Consider the following 26,527-nt stretch of genomic DNA (forward strand, 5'->3'; position numbering starts at 1 on the left):
CAACAGGCTTTGTGGATCTGGGTCTGTGGTGTGGCTTTCAGACTGTGGGTTAGTTGGAGCGCGGGGGAATAAATAATGCAGCTCTTTGTCTTCCACGTGTGTGTGTGTGTGTGTGTGTGTGTGTGTGTGTGTGTGTGTGTGTGTGTGCTTAGGGGCACATGAGCGATCCTCCGGAACAGACAGTCCATACTATTTAGTTCATTTAATATACAGTGCAGGTATGCAGTATACTCGCTGTAAATGTGTACAAATCTATACTGTACACTATGTACATCTAAGAAGAAAGTATGTGTAAGTATGTTCTACATATGGAATAAACTACCTGAAATAGATGATGCCCAATCATTTACTTTGGTTGCATTTATTATCATCTGTAGTGAAATGGCATCCCCTTGACTAATGTACTGATACCGTATGTATACAGTCAACTTAAAGGAACTCAGCAGCAGTAGAAGACATTAATAGGAAGGGTGCTGAAATGTCTGCCACCCTGCTGGTCTTGATGAACTCTCTGTGCCAAACGCTTGACACTGCTTGCGTTAGTAGGGATCTTTTTTTTATTGGCCCTATTTGCATGACAAAAGTGTGCTTCTGATTCACGGGTGCTGAGGAAGGTGGAGGGAGAGGGGGGAGAAGGCTGGCTGGAGGCAGAGGTGGACTGTTGGACAGAAAGGCTGTGATTTGTACCTCCTGGCTGGCAGCAACAGACAGACGCTCTTCACCATGTATGGCAGTGGCTTCTCCACAGAGGCCAGTTAGCCAGCACATGCTGGAGACTGGAGCTGGACACTGGATGAACGGACTGGGCATATGTCAGAGGACACACAGTACATGGGAGTAGTGGTCATCAGGACGTAAGGAGAGTTGCAGCAGCCTTGGAGTAACACTGAGCAGTGAGAGCTGGAGCGGGAGCAGCCTGAGTCTACAGTAAGCCCAGTTACTCATCACATGTTGCAGTCTGGGTCTGAGGTACCTTTCATATGTGTTAGATAAGGAGACGTGTACAGCTATTTTATTTGACATAGTTCTCTTAGAAATATACCAAAAATATATTATAGTACCTATCATCTTTCAAATACTGTTTAACCACACAGTATGTGTTTGTGCTTTGTTAGACATTTTATTGTTGAACAGAGCTGAATTTGTCTTTGATATGAAAAGAGACTACAGTGTGATCCATTGAAGTAAACCTAAATGTTCCCTGAAAGGCAGAGGCCAGTAAGCATTGTGTTTTCTTCCAGCTGTGGAACATAGAGAAGTAGAGATGACTGGAGCCCTGCTGACTCTGGTTCTGCTCTGTTGCATAGTGGTAATGTCTATTCCTTTCTTATGTAAACTAGGAAATCAACTGGAGAGAGAAAAAAGTTCACCTTTTCAGTGTTTTATTTGAGAAATTCATGCTTTCGTTGGTAGACCTGACACGTTTGATAGGCTTAACACAACTATTCATTTGACTGATTATTCTGTTTGTTTCTATTTTGAGATTATTGGATAAATAAATATCAAGGATATTACATGTCTATGCCATAGCCAACAGAATAAAGCAGTGTAAATGTTTCATCTATGGTAGGTGCTGTGTGAATGTGAGCCAACTCAGCCAGGGCTAGACAGAGAAGAGAGGGGCTCAGATGGTGAGTTCTGGAACTGCCCATCACAATTTGATGCACGATGCTTGAAACTCTTTTGTATACCAAGGCTATTCCATGTTGTTTCCATAGAGATTTGCTCAAAGAGATTTTTATTTATTTTATTTTTTACCTTTATTTAACTAGGCAAGTCAGTTAAGAGCAAATTCTTATTTTCAATGACAGCCTAGGAACAGTAGGTTAACTTCCTGTTCAGGGGCAGAACGACAGATTTGTACCTTGTCAGCTCGGGGATTTGAACTTGCAACCTTTCAGTTACTAGTCCATCGCTCTAAACACTAGGCTACCCTGCCGCCCCAAGTTGATAGAAGTGTTCCTGTAAGGTATAATATCCACATGTGGACTGATCCATGCCTATTTGTGGTTGTGTGTTCCTGGTGTCATATTGACAGAGGGCAGCAGTCTGCGCCTGGTCCATCAAACATCAGACTGGGTGTTCCAGCTGGTCAACGTGTCCCTGGCCTTCTCCCAGGCAGGGAGCTTCTGCAGGGGCCAGTTCAGCTCCCTCACCACCCTGGGCCAGCCTGAAGACGAGGAGGGAACCCTGGAGCTCATCAGGCAGGCAGGCCTGCATGGACCCATGTGGGTCAGAGACCCCAACAGGCCAACCAGCAGGTCTCTGGTCCTTGCCAAACAGTGTGAGTTTAGCAACTTAAACACCTACAGATGTAGGATCATAATTTGATCACTCTTTTGTTGCTGAGAATTGTCCTTCACAGCAGGAAACGCAAACTTGTAGTGTATTTGATTTTTAAAAAGGCTTCTGAAGTTAGTAATTTCCACTTTGAAATTTCAGACTTGATTTGTCCTAATGAAAAAATGTATCAATCCCTACAAAAATGTCCATTAATTATAATCCACATAATAATTCACATGTCCTATTGCTGCAGGATTGTTTTCCTGCTGTAGAAAACTGGCTCAAATTAAGATCTTGTCCTGATGCCATATGCATGATGATCTGTACTTGGGTGTTGTGGGTTAGGCTTAGGGTTAGGCTTAGGTTAGAGTTAGGGTTAGCGTTGAAAGTGATCCCCTTCTGTCTCTACCTATTTAGATGTGTTGTTCCAAGCCCTGAACTTCCCCAGGGACTCCCAGGAGGGCTACGGCCGTGTCAACATGACGTTCCCAGCCCTGCCAGCGGTGAGCGTGTGTGTCCGCGTGCAGTGGGACCCCCAGTGGGACCAGGTGTCCACCATGTACTCCTACGCCGCGGCCGTCTTCACCAACGAGTTCCAGCTGCGCGGACAGTTTGACGGGACAGGACGTATCCTGCTGGCGCTCATTGTTCATGGGCAGCACCGCCCCTACAAGGCATCCTTCCCCAACGATGGGGCCTGGCACCACCTCTGTGTCACCTGGCGCAAGACTGACGGCCACTGGGCCATCTATGTGGACGGGGAGAGGGGGGACATGGGCTCCGGGTCTGACACCCCCAGGGACATACATGGAGATGGCATACTTATCCTGGGGCAGGATCAGGACTCGTTTGGAGGGAACTTCACCGAGCCCTTTGTAGGGAATATCACAGATCTGAATGTCTGGGACACAGCCTTGGAGCAGAGGCAGTTCCTTGCCCTGAATGGCTGCTCATCTTTGACCCAGGACGCTATCTTTACCTGGAGTATAGATAATATGACCCGTCACCCAGTGGTCGGAGAGGTGCCAGCCATGCTGTTCTGCCCAGGTGAGACTGCATCTACAGTCACACAGCATTGAGATACCCCTACATAAAATCGAGCTATAATCTGATCGGCTCTTTTCTATTGGTTGATCTTTTGATTCCAGGTTGATATATTTTCAGTTTTGGTTGAATTGTCATCTTAGCTGAATTTTTACCAAAACTTACTGTCAGCCATATTGTTTCACCTGCCCCCTTTGTGGTCTCTTGCTCCTATTGAGGTACTTCAAATTTATGAAGGATTTGTTCACACATAAAATTCAGCTCACGTTATTTGGGTTGCCTCCTGCAGGTTTTGATCAGAATGTTGGTCTTTTGATTCTTCCACATAGCCTTTTAATGATCTTATGGTGCATCCTCTATAGGACTTTCTATGGCAAACCTACGGCCCTTCTTCCAGACCAATCTGTTTCTATTACTAATCCAATACTGAGGCAGTGGTGGTTGTTCCCAGTCTCCCATCAGTTGGTTGGTTTGAGTCATTCTGGGTGATCTACCTCGAAAGAGGCCAGTTAACCCAGTGGCTGTCTGCCTTAACACATCCAGTATGTCTGTCTGAGAGAGATACATGGGGGAGTGGAAACTGGTTGGCGTGGTTCACTGGCTAAAGGCCATGTGGAGGGCAGAGGGAGGGGGATTCGCGCAAGTATGAGGTCTGCTTTACGAAGAGAATGGAGCTCTACTCAATAGTGAAAACCAATCAAATGTTTAACCGTCATGAAAGATAATGGATTTCATTGCTGTGTGTAACAAGTGAACTGACTCACAATGGAGGGGCTTTTTGCCGGCATACATTCTCAGTAAAAACACGGTCAAATCAATTGGAAGGAATTGTCTACGTTTTCAAAGGTTGTTGAATATGTTGAATATGAAAGTATAACGGTATTACACTTGTAAATTGCTATCAATTTTAACAAAACTATGTTAGGCTACAGCATGCTGAGTTGAACCAAATACTTAGAGGACTAATGATTAAACAGAGGTGTCACAAAATCAAGAGCTCACTTGATGCAAGCAATTAATTTAAATATGTATTTCCATGAACTTTATTAGAACATAAACAGATGATGTAGTCATTGGAGCTGTCTCATGCTGTGTGTGTGTGTGTGTGTGTGTGTGTGTGTGTGTGTGTGTGTGTGTGTGTGTGTGTGTGTGTGTGTGTGTGTGTGTGTGTGTGTGTGTGTGTGTGTGTGTGTGCGCGTGCGTGTGTGTGTGTGCGTGAGCAGCGGTCCACAGGCAGAGGGATATGCAGGGCTGCAGGACTCTGGAGGGCTGGTCTAGTCAACAGCTCCCCCTGTATGACTCTGCAGACTGCTCCACCAGACTGCCCTTCATCTGCAGGACCAGCAGGGGTGAGTCAACCACTACCTAGACTGCCACTACCTACGACTAGACCATTACTCACATACTGTAACGAACATGGCTCTTTACTGTACACCCATAAGTTGTCCATTTCTGAACAGACTAGTGAAATTAATTTTGCATCACATTAGGGAAACTGACTGAACATTAATATTTGTGACTTTGTACAATGCTAGTAACTACCATCACCAAACATCAGAGAGGAACCAGTGTCTCTGACACAACTGTTTCTTACAGAGCGCTATGTTAAGATGAAGGAGTTGAGTGAGTCTCAGCGCTCCCATCCCAGTCCCTTCATGCACCACCTCATGCAGCTCTCCAATGGAACGCAGGTAAAGACTGATTACTATAAATCATTGGTTGCCTGTCTGGATTAGGACATTTACGATTTATCTCTAACCTACTCAACTTGACACAGCAATAAACGTTGTTCTGTCAGTGAGTTCAATATTCTTGAACCCTGTTTTGGATTTCCTCTCCGTCCTCTGCTGTGTATGTGTGGATGCGTGTGTCCCCGCGTGCATCTGTGTATGTGTATTACGGCATGAAGGGTGTGATGGGGGGGCAGCCAGGGATCCAGATGAGCTGGGGTCAGGCGTCCAGTCTGCTCAACATGTCCAGGCAGGCCCTGGAGGACACCAGGGAGGGGCTGCAGCCTGGGGACATGCTGTCCCTGGTCCAGCTGCTAGCGTGGGCTGCAGACGTGCCCACAGACACAGCCGTGGAAGGCAACGGCAGCCTTGCCACCACCAGCGCTGGGGAGCTCAGCCACACCTTTATCACTGTGGCTGACAGCATCATTAGCCAGGACAACGCCCCCAAGTGGCAGGCCATCAAACAGGTACCAATCAATTATTCAAACGTATTTATAAAGCCCTTCTCACATCAGGTACCAGAGAGGCAGGCTAAAACATGGTCTGGGATCCGGTGGAGGTAGTGCCGCCAAGGTGTTGGGAACATAAACACGACTACTGGAGTATTTGGTATTTTGGTATTTTTATTAGGATCCCCATTAGCTGTTGCAAAAGCAGCAGCTACTCTTCCTGAGGTCCACACAAAACATGAAACATGACATCATACGGAGTATGGCAGTATTATTTGAGGATATCTCCACTAGAGGGCAGTAAGATCAAATGGATACTGTGAATGAGAAACGATCAAATGAACGCTTACGCTTGGCTAGATAAGTGTACTTGTACGAGCACATAGGGTTGAGTCTTGATCAAACTTCATCGCAGATACACTAAATTTAATCTGCTCTGGTTTGCATCAGAATCTGTCATGACAATGAACAGGTCTAATTTGTATATTGTAAGCAGCACTTGTTCACAGACTATTATGATCTCTGGTCATGTTTAAATGTGTGTGAACATTTTGAAGATAATATCCATTATTGTCTTTGTTGAATGTTCTTTAAAGGAGCACAGTGAAGTGTGGCGTGCTATTATGGTTAACATATCACATCCAAAACAATTACTCAGACGTGTCTCACATTATAGTTCATATAAACCGCAAGTATCGCATGTCTATGTATCCTAGTGCTAGCCATATGATAAGCGTTCATGTTGTTGCAGAGATTTTGCCTCCCCCATTTCACCCACCTCCCCCACCTCCCCTCCCCCAGGCCTTTCTACCCTCCAAGGTCACAGAAGTACAGCACAGCCAGGCTGAATGTATTAGAGCAGCTAGAGGACTGAAACATCCACATAGCAGTGCTTCACCCACAGTCTCTGCTCTATCCAATAACCACAGCCAGGAGTCTCCTGACCGCCTGACCAAACTCTGGGTCCTAGTTATGGGCTTAATATTCTGGTTAGGTCACGTGGTCAGGTGAAACTCCTGGCCCTACCAATGACTAGTATATCTCCATGATTAAACCCCATTCCCTTATCCCCACTCTGTGCCCCAGGTGGTGAGTGGACCGATGGCTGTGGTCAAGAGCATTGACCGCATGGTGACCAGTCTGAGCACTCAGCTGATGACGGAAATGGACCATCTACTTATCCACAGGTCCAACATCAGTGAGTCACTTAGTAGGGTACATTACATTCTCTAGAATGTTAGTGTGTTCTGTGAGCTGCTGAAAGGCTGAAAGAGCGGACCGACCATTGAATTAAGCAATAAGGCCCGAGAAGGTGTGGTACATGGCCAGTATACCACGGCTAAGGGCTGTTGTTATGGATACAGGCCTTAGCCGTGGTATATTGGCCGTACACCACACCTTTAATGACAACATTCCTATCCACAGGGGCTCTTCATCAGGTCCCAGGTGGTTGATAGCAAATAGGAACATTTAGTGTCCAGGCCTTTCTGTCCTTTCCATGTTTACTCATTAGCACTTTTTGTAGGATGTGCTGCTGTTACTACAACCATTCCTCTTACTACAGTATTCTGTTCATTCCACTGAGAATGTGTGTTGATGTGATTCAGAGCTGGAGGTTCAGCAGCAGAGTCTCGGAGAGGGATCTAGCGGGCCTAAGTTCTGTGGTCCAGACGTGGCGATCGACACCAACATAGACTGTATCTCAGTCCCCACGCAGAACATGCAGAATCTCCATGACAAAGGTGAGAGACAACCCTGAGAGTGCTGTAATGTCCATATCTCCTCTGCACTCCTTCAGCCATAGCCTAGTGCTTTACAATCTCAACCATGCATTCCACATTCCAACAGTAAACACCTAGTGAAGAAGGATTTTATTTGAAATACCACACATTTATCAAGCACTGTTTTATAGGCACATCCCACTGGGCACGCCATGTCATTTCAATGTGGATAATTGGGTCATTTTTGGTTGAGATGTTGATCAATGAGACTACAACCTACATTCACCCACTCAAAACTAAAACGTAAAGTTTGTTAAATTTCCAGTGTGTTATCACCATGCTTTCAACCATCTAAAAGCACAACCAAATTCCAATGGAAAAACAATGTCAGATTTTTGGGTTACTTGTCACCCAAATGTGTGTCACTGCGCTTTCAACCGTGTAAAATCACAGCAAAGTTCAAATGGGAATACAATGTCAGATATTTTGTTTATTTATATACCAGATTAATGTGTTATCACTGTGATTCATCTAATAGCAAAACTAAATGACCTAGATTGCATTTGAGATTACATTAAAAGTACATGGTGCAAGTGACCAATGCCTTTCGAGATTCTGCACGGCTTATTGCAGCAATTCTGAAGATATCCACAGACCTGCGACAACCTATCCATGTTATCTTGAACATCCACACTTTATATGATGACATAAGAAGACATTTATAGTTACAGTAACTTCAAAATGTGGCCATGGATGTGTTACTCATTTTAATGTTGAATGTTACTTTAGTTTGTAAAATAGGCTATTTACTGTATTACAAAAGTAATATTGAATTGTGTTTGGTTGACAACCTAACCTAATATCAACAACCTCTTAAGGATCGGATCCTTCTTTTCAATGTAAAAACTGGTTGTCAACAAGTCCATAGGCAATTTATTTTATTTCAAAAGTGATTTTGAATTGGGTTTGGTTGTCAACGCAACCAAATATCAACATTTTGAAGGATATTTATATTCTGCTTGGATAGTTCCATCTGTGCCACTGGCTTTAATTTCAGTTTACTACAAATTAATAATGGGTATGTGGAATTTTCGACTCCATCTCAACCAAAAATCGAAGTTAAAGAACTAAATCATATCAAACATTAAATGCACTTTAAATAAGGTTTGATTTAGTCCTATTCTTTAACTTCGATTTTGGTTGGGATGGAGACGTGAATACAACCTATCAATTATTCATTTGTTTACGAAGTGGAATTAAAGTCAGACTAAGTCAGATGGAGCTATCCAAGCAGAAGATAAAGTACCAGTCAAAAGTTTGGACACACCTACTCATTCAAGGGTTTTTCTTTATTTTTACTATTTTCAACACTGTAGAATAATAGTGAAGACATCAAAACTATGAAACAACACATATGGAATCATGTAGTAACCTAGAAAGTGTTAAACATATCAAAATATATTTTATATTTGAGATTCTTCAAAGTAGTCACCCTTTGCCTTGATGACAGCTTTGCACACTCTTGGCATTCGCTCAACCAGCTTCATGAGGTAGTCACCTGAAATGCATTTCAATTAAAAGGTGTGCCTTGTTAAAAGTTAATTTGTGGAATTTCTTTCCTTCTTAATGTGTTTGAGCCAATCAGTTGTGTTGTGACAAGGTTGGGGTGGTATACAGAAGATAGCTCTATGTGGTAAAAGACCAAGTCCATATTATGGCAAGAACAGCTCTAATAAGTAAAGAGAAACGACAGTCCATCATTACTTTAAGACATGAAGGTCAGTCAATCCGGAAAACTTCAAGAACTTTGAAAGTTTCTTCAAGTGCAGTCGCAAAAACCATCAAGCGCTATGATGAAACTGGCTCTCATGAGGACCGCCACAGGAAAGGAAGACCCAGAGTTACTTCTGCTGCAGAGGATAAGTTCATTAGAGTTAACTGCACCTCAGATTGCAGCCCAAATAAATGCTTCACAGAGTTCAAGTAACAGACACATCTCAACATCAACTGTTCAGAGGAGACTGCATGAGTCAGGCCTTCATGGTCGAATTGCTGTAAAGAAACCACTACTAAAGGACACCAATAGTAAGAAGAGACTTGCATGGGCCAAGAAACATGAGCAATGGACATTTTTTAAATCAAACCGAACTTGAAACCCTCGGCCTAGTGTATAACAATGAATCTATTTAGTTTTTAAGTGGAGATCTCTCAACATTCATTCTCACAATAGCACATTGGTTATAGTCAATGACAAAATATCAAAGCAAAGCAGGGCTTGGCTTGGTTTAAACCCTGGATCGGTAGATAGATCAATTCTCCAGTAGGAGGTGCCGCCCAGACAATTATTTTATTTTTTGATAGCAAATATAATGTTGAAGATCTGACATTGATTAAAAGGTACAAATTCAACATATGCTATGCAAGGTTTGTCTATGTTGACATTTGGTTACCATGATGACATAATCATGTGGTTGAAATTTCACCCTCAAAACAACAGTTTACGTTGATTACTTTTTTTAAATGGAATGTATTTTCCACGAAGATTCCACGTCACAATAAGTTGACAAATGACGTTGAAACAACATCGATTCACCCACTTCATGCCCAGTGGGATATGTACTAATACAGACAGTATGTTTTCATCCATTTGCACTCCCAAGGCCTTGACTTTAGTCAACTACTCATTACAATCTATATTAACTGGCTATTGTGAGAGATAACGTTGATCTGTGTTCCCACTTACTGCTGCATTGTTAAGCTGTCTAGTGTTCTTAGAAGAGAGAGACACTTAGTTTGGTTAGTGGAGATGTTGATGTTGATGTTTGAGCAGGCTTCCAGAAGGTGACTGTGGTCAACACGTGGTACAGTTCCCTGCGGCCTCTTTTCAACGCGGAGGAGAACATCACCATGTTTCCCATCGTCACCGATGGCATCCAGAGGTATGGAAGATGAGAACTTTTTTCAGACCAAGGTCACATTCAGTAGGCACGAAATAAGGAGAAATAATTTGAAACAGGGCGAGTCGTTTTTTCATGAACGATTGCCGATTTGAATCAGTTCATTAAGGATATTAATTTTCATTTTCCAATAAGACTTTTTTCCATTAGTGCCTACCGAGCATGATCCAGTGTTGATATCCAGTCTTATGCGTGACTGCCACCTTAAGGCCTGTGCTGTGCTATGTGTGTCAGGTACCTGGGCACCATCCTGGGCTCCTCTGTCATCTCTACTACAGTCCTGGGGGACGGACTGCCTGTCAGCATGGCTGTGCGCTTCCAGCTCCAACACAGAGCTCAAGTAAAGACCTCAGTGTCTCACACTCACATGGACTATATTCCTCTATGCACTATATACCTCTGCCTCTTCCACAGAGAATATGATACCGTATATCCCCCTTGTTCTCCTTCATAAGCCTGTCCTTTACCGTAAGTGTGAAATTGTCCTTTTCCATCGATTGCTTCAGAATTCTGCAGGGACCGTGTATGACCCAGTCTGTGCATTCTGGGACTTTGATCTGATGTGAGTATAACGACAGCAAATTTTCATTACGTCCAGCAGGTTGACGTTTATTGGGATGAGTCTTGTCCTGGAGGCAGAACTGAGCGATTTCCTCTAGAGGGCCAGCTGCAAAGTCAAAATTGGCTTTATTGTATAAATGTGCTTTTTGGATTTAATTTAAGATTAGGGTTCGCAGTGTGGTTAAGGTTAGGGTTAAAATCAGATTGTATGATTTTGTGGCTTTGGCTGGTAGTGACCACTCTGCAGAGCTGCCTCCAGAATAATATTCATGACAAAAAACAGTAACCGGCTTACATCTATAGAAATCAGATTTATTATTTATTAGTGTAATGGTTACCATACATTGTTATGAAACTGTTGTCCCCGTCTAGGCCAGAGTCAGGTGGGTGGTGGTCTACTAAAGGCTGTGAGGTCATCTCTAAACACTACGACTCCACTGTCTGCTTCTGCAACCACACCACCAACTTTGCCCTGCTGCTGCAAGTCTATGAAGTCCAGGTAAAGGTCCATTCTACCCTCCACAATTCCTCACACTCCACGTTGTGAAATAGTGCAATAGAGAATAGTCAACAGACACTTGTAGTCTGTATAGTTCGGTAATCATGCCTGAGAACCTGAGAATTATCATGTGACAACTCCCGACAAGGGCTGTTCTGAGTGGGTCGAAACATGAGAAAATAACGAACGACCAGCCCGCTTGGGTAGCAACTTTACAATGCAAAAAATTATATACTCTTTAAAATAATGTTTTAATGAAAATATTGAATTGATGTTTTGATAAACGATTTGGCAACCGTTCTACATGCCAATAAGTTGAATACAGGTCTTGGAGGGAGTTGTCACACGATAATTCCCGGGTTCGAGGGCATTATCGCTTTTATAAAACGGTTATTAATTAAATGTTTTAATTAAAGGCCTCTCGAGTGGCACCGTGGTCTAAGGCAACGCAGTGCTAGAGGCATCACTACAGACCCAGGTTCGATCCTGGGCTGTGTCGCAGCCGGCCGCGACCGGGAGACCCATGAGGCGGCGCACAATTGGCCCAGCGTTGTCCGGTTTAGGGGAGACTGTAGTTACCAATTGGATATGATGAAATTGGGGAGAAAAAGGGGTAAAAACATTCATACAAAAACATTATTTTAAAGAGTAAATTAGTTTTTGCATTGTGAAGCTGCTACCCAAGCAAGCTGGTCGTTAGTTATTTGATCATGTTTTGACCCAGTCGTTAATTCTAATCATTCTATTCATTCAATGTTGCTATGCTAAACAAATTATTGGCATGAAGCTAGCTAGCAGAGATTCAATGATGATGAGAGGGAAGAACTTCAATAAATAATGATTTAACCTCTCTAGGGTAGGTGGGATGAAATCGTCCCGCACTATTCAACAGCCAGTGACACATCAGAGCGCCAAATTTAAAACCACAAAATGTCATAATTCAAAGTTCTCAAACATAGGACTATTTTACACCATATGAAAGATAAGACTCTCGTTAATCTAACCACAATGTCCGATTTCCAAAAGGCTTTACAGCGAAAGCAAAACATTAGCGTTCCGGAAAACGTTCCGGAACTCCAATTTGAGCAGCAGCAGCTGAAAAATGAGCTCCTACAAATATTGAAATTTACATGGTTTTTAGAGTGAAGTACATCGGAAAAAAGCAAAAGAAAACTGCAAGACTGAAGAGGAGAAAAAACAAGCAACAAACAAAGAAGATAGGCTTTTGAAAAATAACTATTTTTCATAAAATTGTAGTTATCTTAGCTAGCTGAATTGTTTACCAGTTGCTAAGCAGTTGCTAGGGACTCTTTTGGAAGAAGCTAGCTAGCTAACGAAGAACAACAAAGAATATCTAGTTAACAGAAGAAAAGAAAGAAAAAATCAGGACAGAAGAAAAAGGATATCAAAGTGAAACAGTTCTCTAAAGACACAAGAGACAATAATACAAGAAACAACACTTCTGTAGCTTGTCAACTATGTGTCTGTCTATCCCTGTTCTCTCCCCTCTGCACAGGCCATACAAACGCTTCACACCGCGTGGCCGCTGCCACTCTAACCTGGTGGTCCCAGCGCTCACGACCCACGTGGAGTTCCAGGTCTCCGGCAGCCTCTGGAACTGCCGGTCTGCAGCCAACAAGGCTGAGTTCATCTCAGCCTATGCTACCCTCCAGTCCCTAGACTTCCTGGCGCTGACCGAAACATGGATTACCACAGATAACACTGCTACTCCTACTGCTCTCTCTTCGTCTGCCCACGTGTTCTCGCATACCCCTAGAGCATCGAGCCAGCGGGGTGGTGGCACTGGAATCCTCATCTCTCCCAAGTGGACATTCTCTCTTTCTCCCCTGACCCATCTGTCTATCTCCTCATTTGAATTCCATGCTGTCACAGTTACCAGCCCTTTCAAGCTTAACATCCTTATCATTTATCGCCCTCCAGGTTCCCTTGGAGAGTTCATCAATGAGCTTGACGCCTTGATAAGTTCCTTTCCTGAGGATGGCTCACCTCTCACAGTTCTGGGTGACTTTAACCTCCCCATGTCTACCTTTGACTCATTCCTCTCTGCCTCCTTCTTTCCACTCCTCTCCTCTTTTGACCTCACCCTCTCAACTTCCCCCCCTACTCACAAGGCAGGCAATACGCTTGACCTCATCTTTACTAGATGCTGTTCTTCCACTAATCTCATTGCAACTCCCCTCCAAATCTCCGACCACTACCTTGTATCCTTTTCCCTCTTGCTCTCATCCAACACTTCTCACTCTGCCCCTACTCGGATGGTATTGCGCCGTCCCAACCTTCGCTCTCTCTCTCCCGCTACTCTCTCCTCTTCCATCCTATCATCTCTTCCCTCTGCTCAAACCTTCTCCAACCTATCTCCTGATTCTGCCTCCTCAACCCTCCTCTCCTCCCTTTCTGCATCCGTTGATTTTCTCTGTCCCCTATCCTCCAGGCCGGCTCGGTCCTCCCCTCCTGCTCCGTGGCTCGACGACTCACTACGAGCTCACAGAACAGGGCTCCGGGCAGCCGAGCGGAAATGGAGGAAAACTCGCCTCCCTGCGGACCTAGCATCCTTTCACTCCCTCCTCTCTACATTCTCCTCTTCTGTCTCTGCTGCTAAAGCCACTTTCTACCACTCTAAATTCCAAGCATCTGCCTCTAACCCTAGGAAGCTCTTTGCTACCTTCTCCTCCCTCCTGAATCCTCCTCCCCCCCCTCCTCCCTCTCTGCGGATGACTTCGTCAACCATTTTGAAAAGAAGGTTGACGATATCCGATCCTCGTTTGCTAAGTCAAACGACACCGCTGGTCCTGCTCACACTGCCCTACCCTGTGCTTTGACCTCTTTCTCCCCTCTCTCTCCAGATGAAATCTCGCGTCTTGTGACGGCCGGCCGCCCAACAACCTGCCCACTTGACCCTATCCCCTCCTCTCTTCTCCAGACCATTTCCGGAGACCTTCTTCCCTACCTCACCTCGCTCATCAACTCATCCTTGACCGCTGGCTACGTCCCTTCCGTCTTCAAGAGAGCGAGAGTTGCACCCCTTCTGAAAAAAACCTACACTCGATCCCTCCGATGTCAACAACTACAGACCAGTATCCCTTCTTTCTTTTCTCTCCAAAACTCTTGAACGTGCCGTCCTTGGCCAGCTCTCCTGCTATCTCTCTCAGAATGACCTTCTTGATCCTAATCAGTCAGGTTTCAAGACTGGGCATTCAACTGAGACTGCTCTTCTCTGTGTCACGGAGGCTCTCCGCACTGCTAAAGCTAACTCTCTCTCCTCTGCTCTCATCCTTCTAGACCTATCTGCTGCCTTTGATACTGTGAACCATCAGATCCTCCTCTCCACCCTCTCCGACCTGGGCATCTCCGGCGCGGCCCACGCTTGGATTGCGTCCTACCTGACAGGTCGCTCCTACCAGGTGGCGTGGCGAGAATCTGTCTCCGCACCATGCGCTCTCACCACTGGTGTCCCCCAGGGCTCTGTTCTAGGCCCTCTCCTATTCTCGCTATACACCAAGTCACTTGGCTCTGTCATATCCTCACATGGTCTGTCCTATCATTGCTATGCAGACGACACACAATTAATCTTCTCCTTTCCCCCTTCTGATAACCAGGCAGCGAATCGCATCTCTGCATGTCTGTCAGACATATCAGTGTGGATGACGGATCACCACCTCAAGCTGAACCTCGGCAAGACGGAGCTGCTCTTCCTCCCGGGGAAGGACTGCCCGTTCCATGATCTCGCCATCACGGTTGACAACTCCCTTGTGTCCTCCTCCCAGAGTGCTAAGAACCTTGGCGTGATCCTGGACATCACCCTGTCGTTCTCCACTAACATCAAGGCGGTGACCCGATCATGTAGGTTCATGCTCTACAACATTCGCAGAGTACGACCCTGCCTCACACAGGAAGCGGCGCAGGTCCTAATCCAGGCACTTGTCATCTTCCGTCTGGATTACTGCAACTCGCTGTTGGCTGGGCTCCCTGCCTGTGCCATTAAACCCCTACAACTCATCCAGAACGCCGCAGCCCGTCTGGTGTTCAACCTTCCCAAGTTCTCTCACATCACCCAGCTCCTCCGCTCTCTCCACTGGCTTCCAGTTGATGCTCGCATCCGCTACAAGACCATGGTGATTGCCTACGGAGCTGTGAAGGGAACGGCACCTCCATACCTTCAGGCTCTGATCAGGCCCTACACCCAAACAAGGGCACTGCGTTCATCCACCTCTGGCCTGCTGGCCCCCCTACCTCTGAGGAAGCACAGTTCCCGCTCAGCCCAGTCAAAACTGTTCGCTGCTCTGGCACCCCAATGGTGGAACAAGCTCCCTCACGACGCCAGGACAGCGGAGTCAATCACCACCTTCCGGAGACACCTGAAACCCCACCTCTTTAAGGAATACCTAGGATAGGATAAAGTAATCCTTCTAACCCCCCCCTTAAAAGAATTAGATGCACTATTGTAAAGTGGTTGTTCCACTGGATATCATAAGGTGAATGCACCAATTTGTAAGTCGCTCTGGATAAGAGCGTCTGCTAAATGACTTTAATGTAATGTAAATGTAAATGTAATTAGATTATGTTAGGAGAGTACATAGTCAGAAATAACCACACAGCCATTTTTTAAGCAAGCATATATGTCACAAAAACCAAAAACACAGCAAAATGCAGCACTAACCTTTGATGATCTTCATCAGATGACACTCCTAGGACATTGTGTTATACAATACATGCATGTTTTGTTCAATCAAGTTCATATTTATATCAAAAACCAGCTTTTTACATTAGCATGTGATGTTCAGAACTAGCAACTAGCATACACACCGCAAACTTTCTGGTGAATTTAATAAATTACTCACGATTAACGTTCACAAAATTCATAACAATTATTTTAAGAATTATAGATACAGAACTCCTTTATGCAATCGCGGTGTCAGATTTTAAAATAGCTTTTTTGCAATATTCTGAGTAGATAGCCCGGCCATCACGGCTAGCTAATTTGACACCCACCAAGTTTGGCACTCACCAAACTCAGATTTACTACAAGAAAAATTGGATTACCTTTGCTGTTCTTCGTCAGAATGCACTCCCAGGACTTCTACTTCAAAAACAAATGTTGTTTTGGGCCGAAATAATCCATAGTTATATTGAAATAGCTCCGTCTTGTTCGTGCGTTGAGGTCAGTATCCGAAGGGTGACGCGCGGGTGCATTTCGTGACAAAAAAATTCAAAATATTCCATTACCGTACTTCGAAGCATGTCAAACGCTGTTTAAAATCAATTTTTATGCGTTTCTTCTCGTAAAATAGCGATAATATTCCAACCGGGGGACGTTGTATTCGTTCAAACACTGAAAGAAAAAAATTGAGTAGTCTCGTGCATGCGCGCTCCAGCGTCATTGTTCTCAGCAGGACGACTCACAAAAACTCCTGCTGTTTTTCACCCAGAGACTGCAGAGCTCTCATTCCACTTTCTGGCGCCTTCTGAGAGCCAATGGAAGCCTTAGAAAATGTCACATTACAGCAGAGATGCTGTATTTTTGAAAGAGATGCCCTAGAAGGAAAACAAATTGTCAGACAGGGCACTTCCTGCATGGAATCTTCTCAGGTTTTGGCCTGCCATATGAGTTGTGTTATACTCACAGACACCATTCAAACAGTTTTAGAAACTTTAGAGTGTTTTCTATCCAAATCTACTAATTATATGCATATTCTCATTTCTGGGTAAGAGTAGTAACCATTTTAAATCGGGTACGTTTTTTATCCGGCCGTGAAAATACTGCGCCCTAGCCCCAACAGGTTAATAAATATCCAATAGGCCACTAGCTGAGCTAACCAAGCTAGTTGGTGATGTTCATAGTGACATTTCTGTTGATGGCACATGAGTGGAAGAACTGTCCATGGTCCTGGTGCTGGTTGGTGACAGCCAGTGCATTCCTCTTCTTTCCTGGCACGGGAGAGATCGCATTTGTAAAAGGATACATTGTTGAACAGGTCGTAGAGGCAGACATGTAGGTTTATACAACCCCCAACTGTTGCAAACCAAATAGTAGCATGGAAAAATAGTTTATGAATTTTCTGCCTGTGTTGTGGACAGTTGAGATATGACATTAACAAGTTATGGTATTTTTCGGGAGTTGTTGTCCCACAACTCCCGCATATCAACCAATCAGCATCCAGGATCCAAACAGCCTGTTTTATAGTTAAGCAATAATGCCCGAGGGGGTGTGGTATATGGCCAATTTACCACGGCTAAGGGCTGTTCTTACGCACGACGCAGTACTTTTCCCACCACTGCTGTTTACCAACGCAATCAGAGCAGTAAAAAAAAAAGTTTTGTCATACCCGTGGTATACCACGACTGTCAGCCAATCAGTATTCAGGGCTCGAACCACCCAGTTTCTAATCTCTGATAAATACCTACCCATGTGTGTCTGTGTGTCAGAGGAGTCCAGGGAATGAGAGAGCCCTCCAGGTCATGACGTTCATCGGCTGTGGAGTGTCCCTGTGTAGCTTACTATTCACCTTCATCCTCTTCTTTGCTGTGGGGTGAGTGGTGCCCTGATCCAGCAAAGAATCTACTAGCTTGTGGAGGGTACAATACATCTGTCTGTTTGAATGATTCACTCTGTCCGTACATCATTTCTCTTTACCATGCTGAGCAGACAAATTGCTGCTGTGTTTCCTAGTATGACTGTATAATGACTGACTCACAGTCGGTTTGTCTGTATGTTTCTGACCTTGATCATCTCTCTGTGTTCCTCTCCCTTGTCTGGCCTGGTGTGGCGTGGGTGCAGAGTTCCTAAGTCTGACCGCACCACTGTCCACAAGAACCTGATTGTGGCTCTGGGGATAGCTGAGCTGCTGCTGATGTGCAGCGACTGGGCCTCTGCTAACGAGGTGGGACTCTTTACATGGCTGTGTCTGTCTTTAAACATCTCACTCTCTGTACATGGCCATGGGTAATATGGACTAGAAAAGGGCACAGGGTCAGTTTTGTCAGTGATCCAGGAGTCTGTAGGCTTTTAGCTGCTTCTGTCGTTGAATGTATGATAGGACTCCATTCTCTTTTCTGGATTATAGTACTATATGTGCAGTACTTTCTATTGTTTTTGAGCCCGTGCCACCATGTAAGAGTAAGTGGTGGACAGGTATCTATGGCGACGCGAACCATGTCAATGCCATGTCCCTCCTGTCCACTAGGGGGCATGTCTGCTGGTGACGGCCCTGCTGCACCTCTTCTTCATGGCCTCCTTCTCCTGGATGCTGGTGGAGGGACTGCTGCTGTGGAGTAAGGTGGTGTCTGTCAACATCAGCGAAGACCGCAGGATGAAGATGTACTACGGCATCGGCTGGGGTAAAACTACATGCAGAATCACGCCTCACTCCGCTTAGATATTTATTATTAATGATACTGTACAATGTTCCCATACGTTCCACACAGGACTCATCCACTCACATAAGACCATGGCCTATATTCTATAGTACATTGAAGTATTGTTTGGTAAGAACACAGTGCTGTCTGGAACACCACTCATCTAGACCAAAGGTTGTGTTCCTACTGACCCCATTGGAAGAGTGTGTGCATTCAAAAAGCTTAACACACTCATGATGATGTTTTCTAAGATGCCCAGATATACCAGCTAGCTGTCTGAGGTGTTCACCTGTTCAGACTAAATAGAATGACCAGGGAATGGACAGTTGGTGTCTACTGTAGTCCCTGGCCCTGTACCACAGCAATGTAAACTCTCTTCACTAAAGACATGCATGTGTTGTATGAATATAAGAGACCTGTTGAATTAAAGGCTATAAATATTGTGTTATTTTTGCAGGTCTGCCTGTTGTGGTTGTTGGTGTAACCTTGACGATATCCCTGGACAAGTACAAAGCAGACAGTCACTGCTGGCTCAATGTGGAGACTGATATGATTTGGGCTTTTGTGGGACCTGTTCTTTTAATCTTGGCCGTATGTAGCTTCACTTCACTTATTTACTGTGTGCGTTTCTGTGTGTGTGTGTGTGCTTGTGTGTGCGTTTCTGTGTGTGTGCGCTTGTGTGTGCGTTCCTGTGTGTGTGTGTGCGTGCTTGTGTGTGCGTTTCTGTGTGTGTGTGTGTTCTTGTGTGTGCGTTTCTGTGTGTGTGTGTGTGTGTGTGTGTGTGTGTGTGTGTGTGTGTGTGTGTGTGTGTGTGTGTGTGTGTGTGTGTGTGTGTGTGTGTGTGTGTGTGCTTGCATGTGATGTTTACTAATGTGTCATACATGTGTCATACAGCAACAATATGGCATGTACCATCGGTTGTTCTGAGACTTTGTGTACTCCTAGGTCAATGCAGTGGTGCTGTGCCGTGTTGTCATGGTGACGGTGTCCAGCGCCCGTCGTCGCGTAAAGAAGCACACTCCCAGTTCAGCATCTAAACTCCACACCTTTGACCTGACCTGGTGAGTCACCACACTATATCCCATTCTCTCTCTCTCTCTCTCTCTCTCTCTATATATATATATATATATATATATATATATATATATATATATAAATATATACATATACAGTTGAAGTCGGAAGTTTACATACACCTTAGCCAAATACATTTAAACTCAGTTTTTCACAATTCCTGACATTTAATCCTAGTAAAAATTCCCAGCTTTTCTTTCGTTCATCACATTGGGTTCACATTCATCACAGTGCGTCAGAAGTTTACATACACTCAATTAGTATTTGGTAGCATTGCCTTTAAATTGTTTAACTTGGGTCAAACGTTTTGGGTAGCCTTCCACAAGCTTCCCACAATAAAATGGGTGAATTTTGTCCCATTCCTCCTGACAGAGCTGGTGGTACTGAGTCAGGTTTGTAGGCCTCCTTGCTCGCACCCGCTTTTTCAGTTCTGCCCACACATTTTCTGTAGAATTGAGGTCAGGACTTTGTGATGGCCACTCCAATACCTTGACTTTGTTGTCCTTAAGCCATTTTGCCACAACTTTGGAAGTATGCTTGGGGTCATTGTCCATTTGGAAGACCCATTTGCGACCAAGCTTTAACTTCCTGACTGATGTCTTGAGATGTTGCTTCAATATATCCACATAATTTTCCTCCCTCATGATGCCATCTAGTTTGGGAAGTGCAGCAGTCCCTCCTGCAGCAAAGCACCACCACAACATGATTCTGCCACCCCTGTGCTTCACAGTTGGGATGGTGTTCTTCGACTTGCAAGCCTCCCCCTTTTTCCTCCAAACATAATGATGGTCATTATGGACAAATAGTTATATTTTTGTTTCATCAGACCAGAGGACATTTCTCCAAAAAGTATGATCTTTGTCCTCATGGGCAGTTGCAAACCGTTGTCTGACTTTTTTATGGCGGTTTTGGAGCAGTGGCTTCTTCCTTGCTGAGCGGCCTTTAAGGTTATGTCGATATAGGACTCGTTTTACTGTGGATAAAGATACTTTTGTACCTGTTTCCTCCAGCATCTTCACAAGGTCCTTTGCTGTTGTTCAGGGAATGATTTGCACTTTTCACACCAAAGTACATTCATCTCTAGGAGACAGAACGCGTCTCCTTCCTGAGCGGTATGGCGGCTGGGTGGTCCCATGGTGTTTATACTTGCGTTCTATTGTTTGTACAGATAAACATGGCACCTTCAGGCGTTTGGAAATTGCTCCCAAGGATGAACCAGACTTGTGGAGGTCTACAATTTATTTCTGAGGTCTTGGCTGATTTCTTTAGATTTTTCCATGATCTCAAGCAAATAGGCACTGAGTTTGAAGGTAGGCCTTGAAAAACATCCACAGGTACACCTCCAATTGACTCAAATTATGTCAATTAGCCTATCAGAAGCTTCTAAAGCCATGACATCATTTTCTGGAATTTTCCAAGCTGTTTAAAGGCACTGTCAACTTAGTGTATGTAAAATTCTGACCCACTGGAATTGTGATACTGTGAATGATAAGTGAAATAATCTGTCTGTAAACAATTGTTGGAAAAGTTACTTGTGTCACGCACAAAGTAGATGTCCTAACCGACTTGCAAAACTATAGTTTGTTAACAAGAAATTTATGGAGTAGTTGAAAAGCAAGTTTTAATGACTCCAACCTAAGTGTATGTAAACTTCCGACTTCAATTTTATATATATATATATATATATATATATATATATATATATATATATATATATATATATATATATATATATATATATACTGTACACTACACAACATGGCCAAAAAGATGGTAATACCTAATCATGCGCTTTAATATGGAGTTGGTCCTGCCTTTGCTGCTGTAACAGCCTCCACTTTTCTGGGAAGGCTTTCCACTAGACATTGCTGTGGACACTTGCTTCCATTCAGCCACAAGAGCATTAGTGAGGTCAGGCACTGATGTAGGGCGATTAGGCCTCTCCCATACTCTATCTTATCCTCTCTGTCACTTGTCCTCTCTTTCCCTGACTCTCCTGCTCTCTCACTCACAAACACGTGTCATGAAAACGTAGGACACATACATTGTATTTCGATCCTGTGACTCAACCCCAACATCCAACCCTTGGTGGCTTTTCACGGTATGCATTATATGTGTGAGATACAATGAGACAACTCCAGTAAACACTAAATGTGTCTTGAGGGGTGAGTCAGAATAAGTTTCCTTTGAAGCTCAATGGAATAGGAGGTTTTCAAATCCACAAGTGACAGATCCACACAGACAAACTGAGCAGAGTGACGGTGACTGTGTGAGAATGAGGTAGTTTGAGTTTGAAGTAGTGGGAGTTGTATGGGTCTTATCAGCCTACCACCTGGTCCTAGAGAGAGAGAGAGAGAGATAGATAGTCTGTGTGGGTGTTTGTTGGTCTGTATGCTTTTCACTGAGCTCATTGTCTGCTTAATGTGGACTCTAAACAGGGACCAGGGCCTAGGGTTCAGTCCTGTCTACCTGCGGAGACAAGATAAACACATGTATATTGTACACCCTGCTGATCTATGAACGCCAAGAGCATATTTCATAAAAGATTTATGAAATGCTATTTTTTGTTTCATTCATCACCTGTTCATTTGCTTGTAAAGAGAGTGAAGGAGTAAGCAAGTCATCTTTGCCCCCTCTGCAGACTATCTGTTCCCTGTAAGAATGTGATGATGTCACAACATTAGAAGAAAGACTAAATTGAAAAGAAATGAAGAGGATCTGCTCACTTTGACCTTGTAGACATAGTTCAGTGTGAACTCAATCTCCTGGCCCCTGTGCAGCAAGACGACAGCAATAGCAGTTTGAACAAACAACCTCACAAGACAACATTTGTGCTCCAATGCCATCGAAGGTCCTCTGTGTATTATGCTTTTTGTTGCATTTCTTTTGATATTAAAGGACAGGTTCACTTTTTTTAACCATATCTGTATTTTGGATGTAAATGGTATGTTATAGACGGGTTGGTTGTTTAGTAACTTTTAGATTGTTGACAACATGTCAACTATATTTTGTCTCTGACAAAACATACAAATATTTGCACAATGAGCACTTGTTGTCTCTCAAATACATTGTTACAGTTGTTGGTTAGCTAGCTAATGAATTTGAGCCATATTAGCATAGACGTGACATCAGTCAAAACACCTCAAAACATTACATGCTTTCAAGAACAAGATAAATCTACCTGAAAAGAGCCACCTACGATTCTCCACATGGAAGATTCTTGTCATTGTTTCTAGCTATCTGGCCATGCAAAATCCCAACAACACACAGCCTTTTGTCCCATTGAAGTGCACGCATCAGCATTTCGTGACGTTTTCCAGACACCAGCGATAGACTTTCTCATGCTCGTTCTGCAGTTGCAGGGGCACAGAAAAAAACATGATCAAAGGCTCCAAAAACAGCCAAATACAGATTTTTTTTTTTTAAATACCCAAAACATTTATCTGGACACTATAATATGCCCTTTACTTCCAAAATACATATTTGGTAAAAATAAAATATTACCTGTCCTTTAACCTGTTGAGGACAGACGTTCCGCTAGCGGAACCCCGTTCCGCCAGCGGAACCCCCAGCCAACAGCCAATGGCATCGCACGGCGTGAAATATAAAACCAACTAAAATACCACAATTCAATTTTCTCAAACAATCAACTATTTTACACCATTTTAAAGATAAGACTCTCGTTAATCTAACCACATTGTCCGATTTCAAAAAGGCTTTACAGCGAAAGCAAAACATTAGATTATGTTAGGAGAGTACCCAGCCAAAAATAATCACACAGCCATTTTCAAAGTAAGCATATATGTCACAAAAACCCAAACCACAGCTAAATGCAGCACTAACTTTTGATGATCTTCATCAGATGACACTCCTAGGACATTATATTATACAATACATGGATGTTTTGTTCAATCAAGTTCGTATTTATATCAAAAACCAGCTTTTTACATTAGCATGTGATGTTCAGAACTAGCATACCCACCAAAAACTTCCGGTGAATTTACTAAATTACACATGATAAACGTTCAAGAATTATAGATACAGAACTCCTTTATGCAATCGCGGTGTCAGATTTTAAAATAGCTTTTCGGCGAAAGCACATTTTGCAATATTCTGAGTACATAGCTTGGCCATCACGGCTAGCTATTTTGACACCCACCAAGTTTGGGACAACCTAAACTCAGAATTACTATTCGAAAAATTGGATTACCTTTGCTGTTCTTCGTCAGAATGCACTCCCAGGACTTCTACTTCAACAACAAATGTTATTTTGGTTCCAAATAATCCATAGTTATATTCAAATAGCTCTGTTTTGTTCGTGCGTTCAGGTCACTATCCGAAGGGTGAGGCGCGAGTGCATTTCGTGAAAAAAAAATTCAAAATATTCCATTACCGTACTTAGAAGCATGTCAAACGCTGTTTAAAATCAATTTTTATGCTATTTTTCTCGTAAAATAGCGATAATATTCCAACCGGGCAACGTTGTATTCATTCAAAGGCTGAAAGAAAAAAATGGAGTAGTTTCGTGACCGCGCATCTCCAGTGTCACTGTCCCCAGGCTGACCACTTACAAATTCTGTTGCTGTTCTTTGCCCAGAGACAGCAGACACCCCATTCCACTTTCTGGCGGCTTTAGAGAGCCAATGGGAGCCTTAGAAAGTGTCACGTTACAGCACAGATGCTGTATTTTCGATAGAGATGCAACAGAAGGACAGCAAATTGTCAGACAGGGCACTTCCTGTAATGAATCTTCTCAGGTTTTGGCCTGCCATATGAGTTCTGTTATACTCACAGACACCATTCAAACAGTTTTAGAAGCTTTAGAGTGTTTTCTATCCAAATCTACTAATTATATGCATATTCTAGTTTCTGGGCAGGAGTCGTAACCTGATTAAATCGCGTACATTTCTTATCCGGCCGTGAAAATACTGCCCCCTATCCCAAAGAAGTTAAGCAGGACAAAATGGCTCTTACACTCATTGAGAGGAATTTATAGAAGGGAAAAAAACATTTAAAGTCCTAACTTCCAAATCAGAGCATATACAGCGAGTGGACAAAACATTAGGAACACCCTCCTCATATTGTGATGCTACCCCTTTTGCCCTCAGAACAGCCTCAATTTGTCGGGGCATGGACTCTACAAGGTGCCGAAAGAGTTCTACAGGGTTGCTGGCCCATGTTGACTCCAATGCTTCCCACAGCTGTGCCAAGTTGGCAGGATGTCCTTTGGGTGGTGGACCATTCTTGATATACACGAAACTGTTGAGTGTTAAAAACCCAGCAGCATTGCAGTTCTTGACACACTCAAACCGGTGTTATTGGCACCTACTACCATACCCCGTTCAAAGGCACTTAAATCTTTTGCCTTGCCGATTCACCCTCTGAATGGCACACATACATAATCCATGACTCAATTGTCGCAAGGCTTCAAAATCCTTGTTGAACCTGTCTCCTCCCCTTCATCTACACTGATTGAAGTGAATTTAACAAGTGACATCAATAAGGGATCATAGTTTTCACCTGGATTCACCTGGTCAGTCTATGTCATGGAAAGAGCAGGTGTTCCTAATGTTTTATACACTCAGTGTACATAATATTAACATTATAATGTGACATTTTGAAAAACTTATACTGAATTTAAATTGAATCCAGTCAAATTAAGTATAGCTGTGGTTTTCCAAACCATTTAATTGTGTGCAGTTATGCAGGATTTTCACTTAATATAAGCGTGCAGGTTTGCGTATGTCAGTGTGTGTGTTCATATGGGTTGATGCGTGAGTGTGGGTGTCTTCACTATACTGACAGTCTGACTTCTGTAGGGCTGTGACACGACCAGTCCTTATTCTACTGCCAGTGCTGGGCCTGACCTGGCTGTGTGGAGTCCTGGTGCACCTCTCCATGGTGGTGGCGTATGTCTTCATTGCTCTCAATGCTTTTCAGGTGAGCAAAGCACCCATAGAAAGATCATTGTATGTAATGGTTTCAAGAGAAACTGGGAGTGAGAGAGACACAGAGAGGAGGGAGGTGGGCTTGCTATAGATAAGGGGAGTTGGGCTGCAGCAGGTCCAGTGGAGCGGTGGGTGTGGTGTGGCGTGCGTGTGTGAGTGAGTGCGCGTATGCGTTTGTGTGGGGGAGAGGGTGGCTCAGAGTGGGCCTTTGAAGGACAGGTCATGGCAGGGCTCCGGGGTTCTCCAGACTGACCTATCACCAGATTTACCTCCACCTCCCTTCCCATCATACCCCTGATAAGCCCAGTAAATCAGCTGGAGGTACTCTGGACTTCCCCTCTATTCCTCTCTCTCTCTGCCTCTCTCTCTCTCTCGCTCTCTCTCTCTCTCTCTCTCTCTGTATATCTCTCTCTCTCTGTGTTCCTGGCTTTCTCTCTTTCTCTTTCTCTTTCTCTCAGGAACTTCAAGCATGGTTGTTAATTAATGTGAATGAGCTGGCTGCTGGCCCCGGAGTACCCCTCAAAGAGCTGCTAGTTAATTTAGATTTACTGAGGTTTCATCCAGAAGAGAGGGGAGAGGAGATAAACCTCAGTCTTCCTCAGAGCAGAAAATATACTTATAGAAACAATCCACTGTTCTCACCAAGCAGGAAGAAGTTGGTCATCATCGTACAATCAGGAACTTCTATCTACACAGCCTCATCAACAAGTTGTCTAACTCACTAAAGCCAGGATAAAGCACATATTGTAGGTAGTCTACAGCCATGGGTAATATCTTATTGCCTGTCCTTCCCTTTCTGCAGGGCCTGTACATATTCTTGGTGTATGCGGTTTACAATAGTGAGGTAGGTTTTCAAAGAACTCTTTCAGCGAGGCTTCTTTCTC

General features: G+C 43.8%; 1 protein-coding gene across 3 annotated transcripts in view; it reads left to right on the plus strand.

Moving 5' to 3' along the window:
* The first annotated feature begins 213 nt into the window (after window positions 1–213).
* Window positions 214–26,527, plus strand: part of LOC106579989 (adhesion G-protein coupled receptor D2) — a 45,971-nt gene continuing 19,657 nt past the window's right edge. The window contains exons 1-21 of one of the 3 annotated variants that reach the window (XM_014160484.2): window positions 219–969; window positions 1,242–1,309; window positions 1,571–1,631; window positions 2,039–2,284; window positions 2,701–3,330; window positions 4,551–4,676; window positions 4,924–5,018; window positions 5,237–5,527; window positions 6,596–6,707; window positions 7,117–7,251; window positions 10,061–10,169; window positions 10,422–10,527; window positions 10,694–10,749; window positions 11,121–11,247; window positions 17,692–17,795; window positions 18,044–18,146; window positions 18,450–18,603; window positions 19,079–19,212; window positions 19,567–19,682; window positions 25,515–25,635; window positions 26,446–26,487. In XM_014160484.2, the coding sequence (XP_014015959.1) occupies window positions 1,265–1,309; window positions 1,571–1,631; window positions 2,039–2,284; window positions 2,701–3,330; window positions 4,551–4,676; window positions 4,924–5,018; window positions 5,237–5,527; window positions 6,596–6,707; window positions 7,117–7,251; window positions 10,061–10,169; window positions 10,422–10,527; window positions 10,694–10,749; window positions 11,121–11,247; window positions 17,692–17,795; window positions 18,044–18,146; window positions 18,450–18,603; window positions 19,079–19,212; window positions 19,567–19,682; window positions 25,515–25,635; window positions 26,446–26,487 (2,913 nt within the window). In that variant the 5' untranslated portion in view covers window positions 219–969; window positions 1,242–1,264. Of the gene's footprint in view, window positions 970–1,241; window positions 1,310–1,570; window positions 1,632–2,038; window positions 2,285–2,700; window positions 3,331–4,550; window positions 4,677–4,923; window positions 5,019–5,236; window positions 5,528–6,595; window positions 6,708–7,116; window positions 7,252–10,060; window positions 10,170–10,421; window positions 10,528–10,693; window positions 10,750–11,120; window positions 11,248–17,691; window positions 17,796–18,043; window positions 18,147–18,449; window positions 18,604–19,078; window positions 19,213–19,566; window positions 19,683–25,514; window positions 25,636–26,445; window positions 26,488–26,527 lie in introns of all 3 variants that reach the window. The other 2 variants (XM_014160485.2, XM_014160486.2) reach the window with 2 other exon arrangements.

Source organism: Salmo salar, chromosome ssa20 (genome assembly GCF_905237065.1).
Source record: "Salmo salar chromosome ssa20, Ssal_v3.1, whole genome shotgun sequence".
Taxonomy (NCBI): Eukaryota; Metazoa; Chordata; class Actinopteri; order Salmoniformes; family Salmonidae; genus Salmo; species Salmo salar.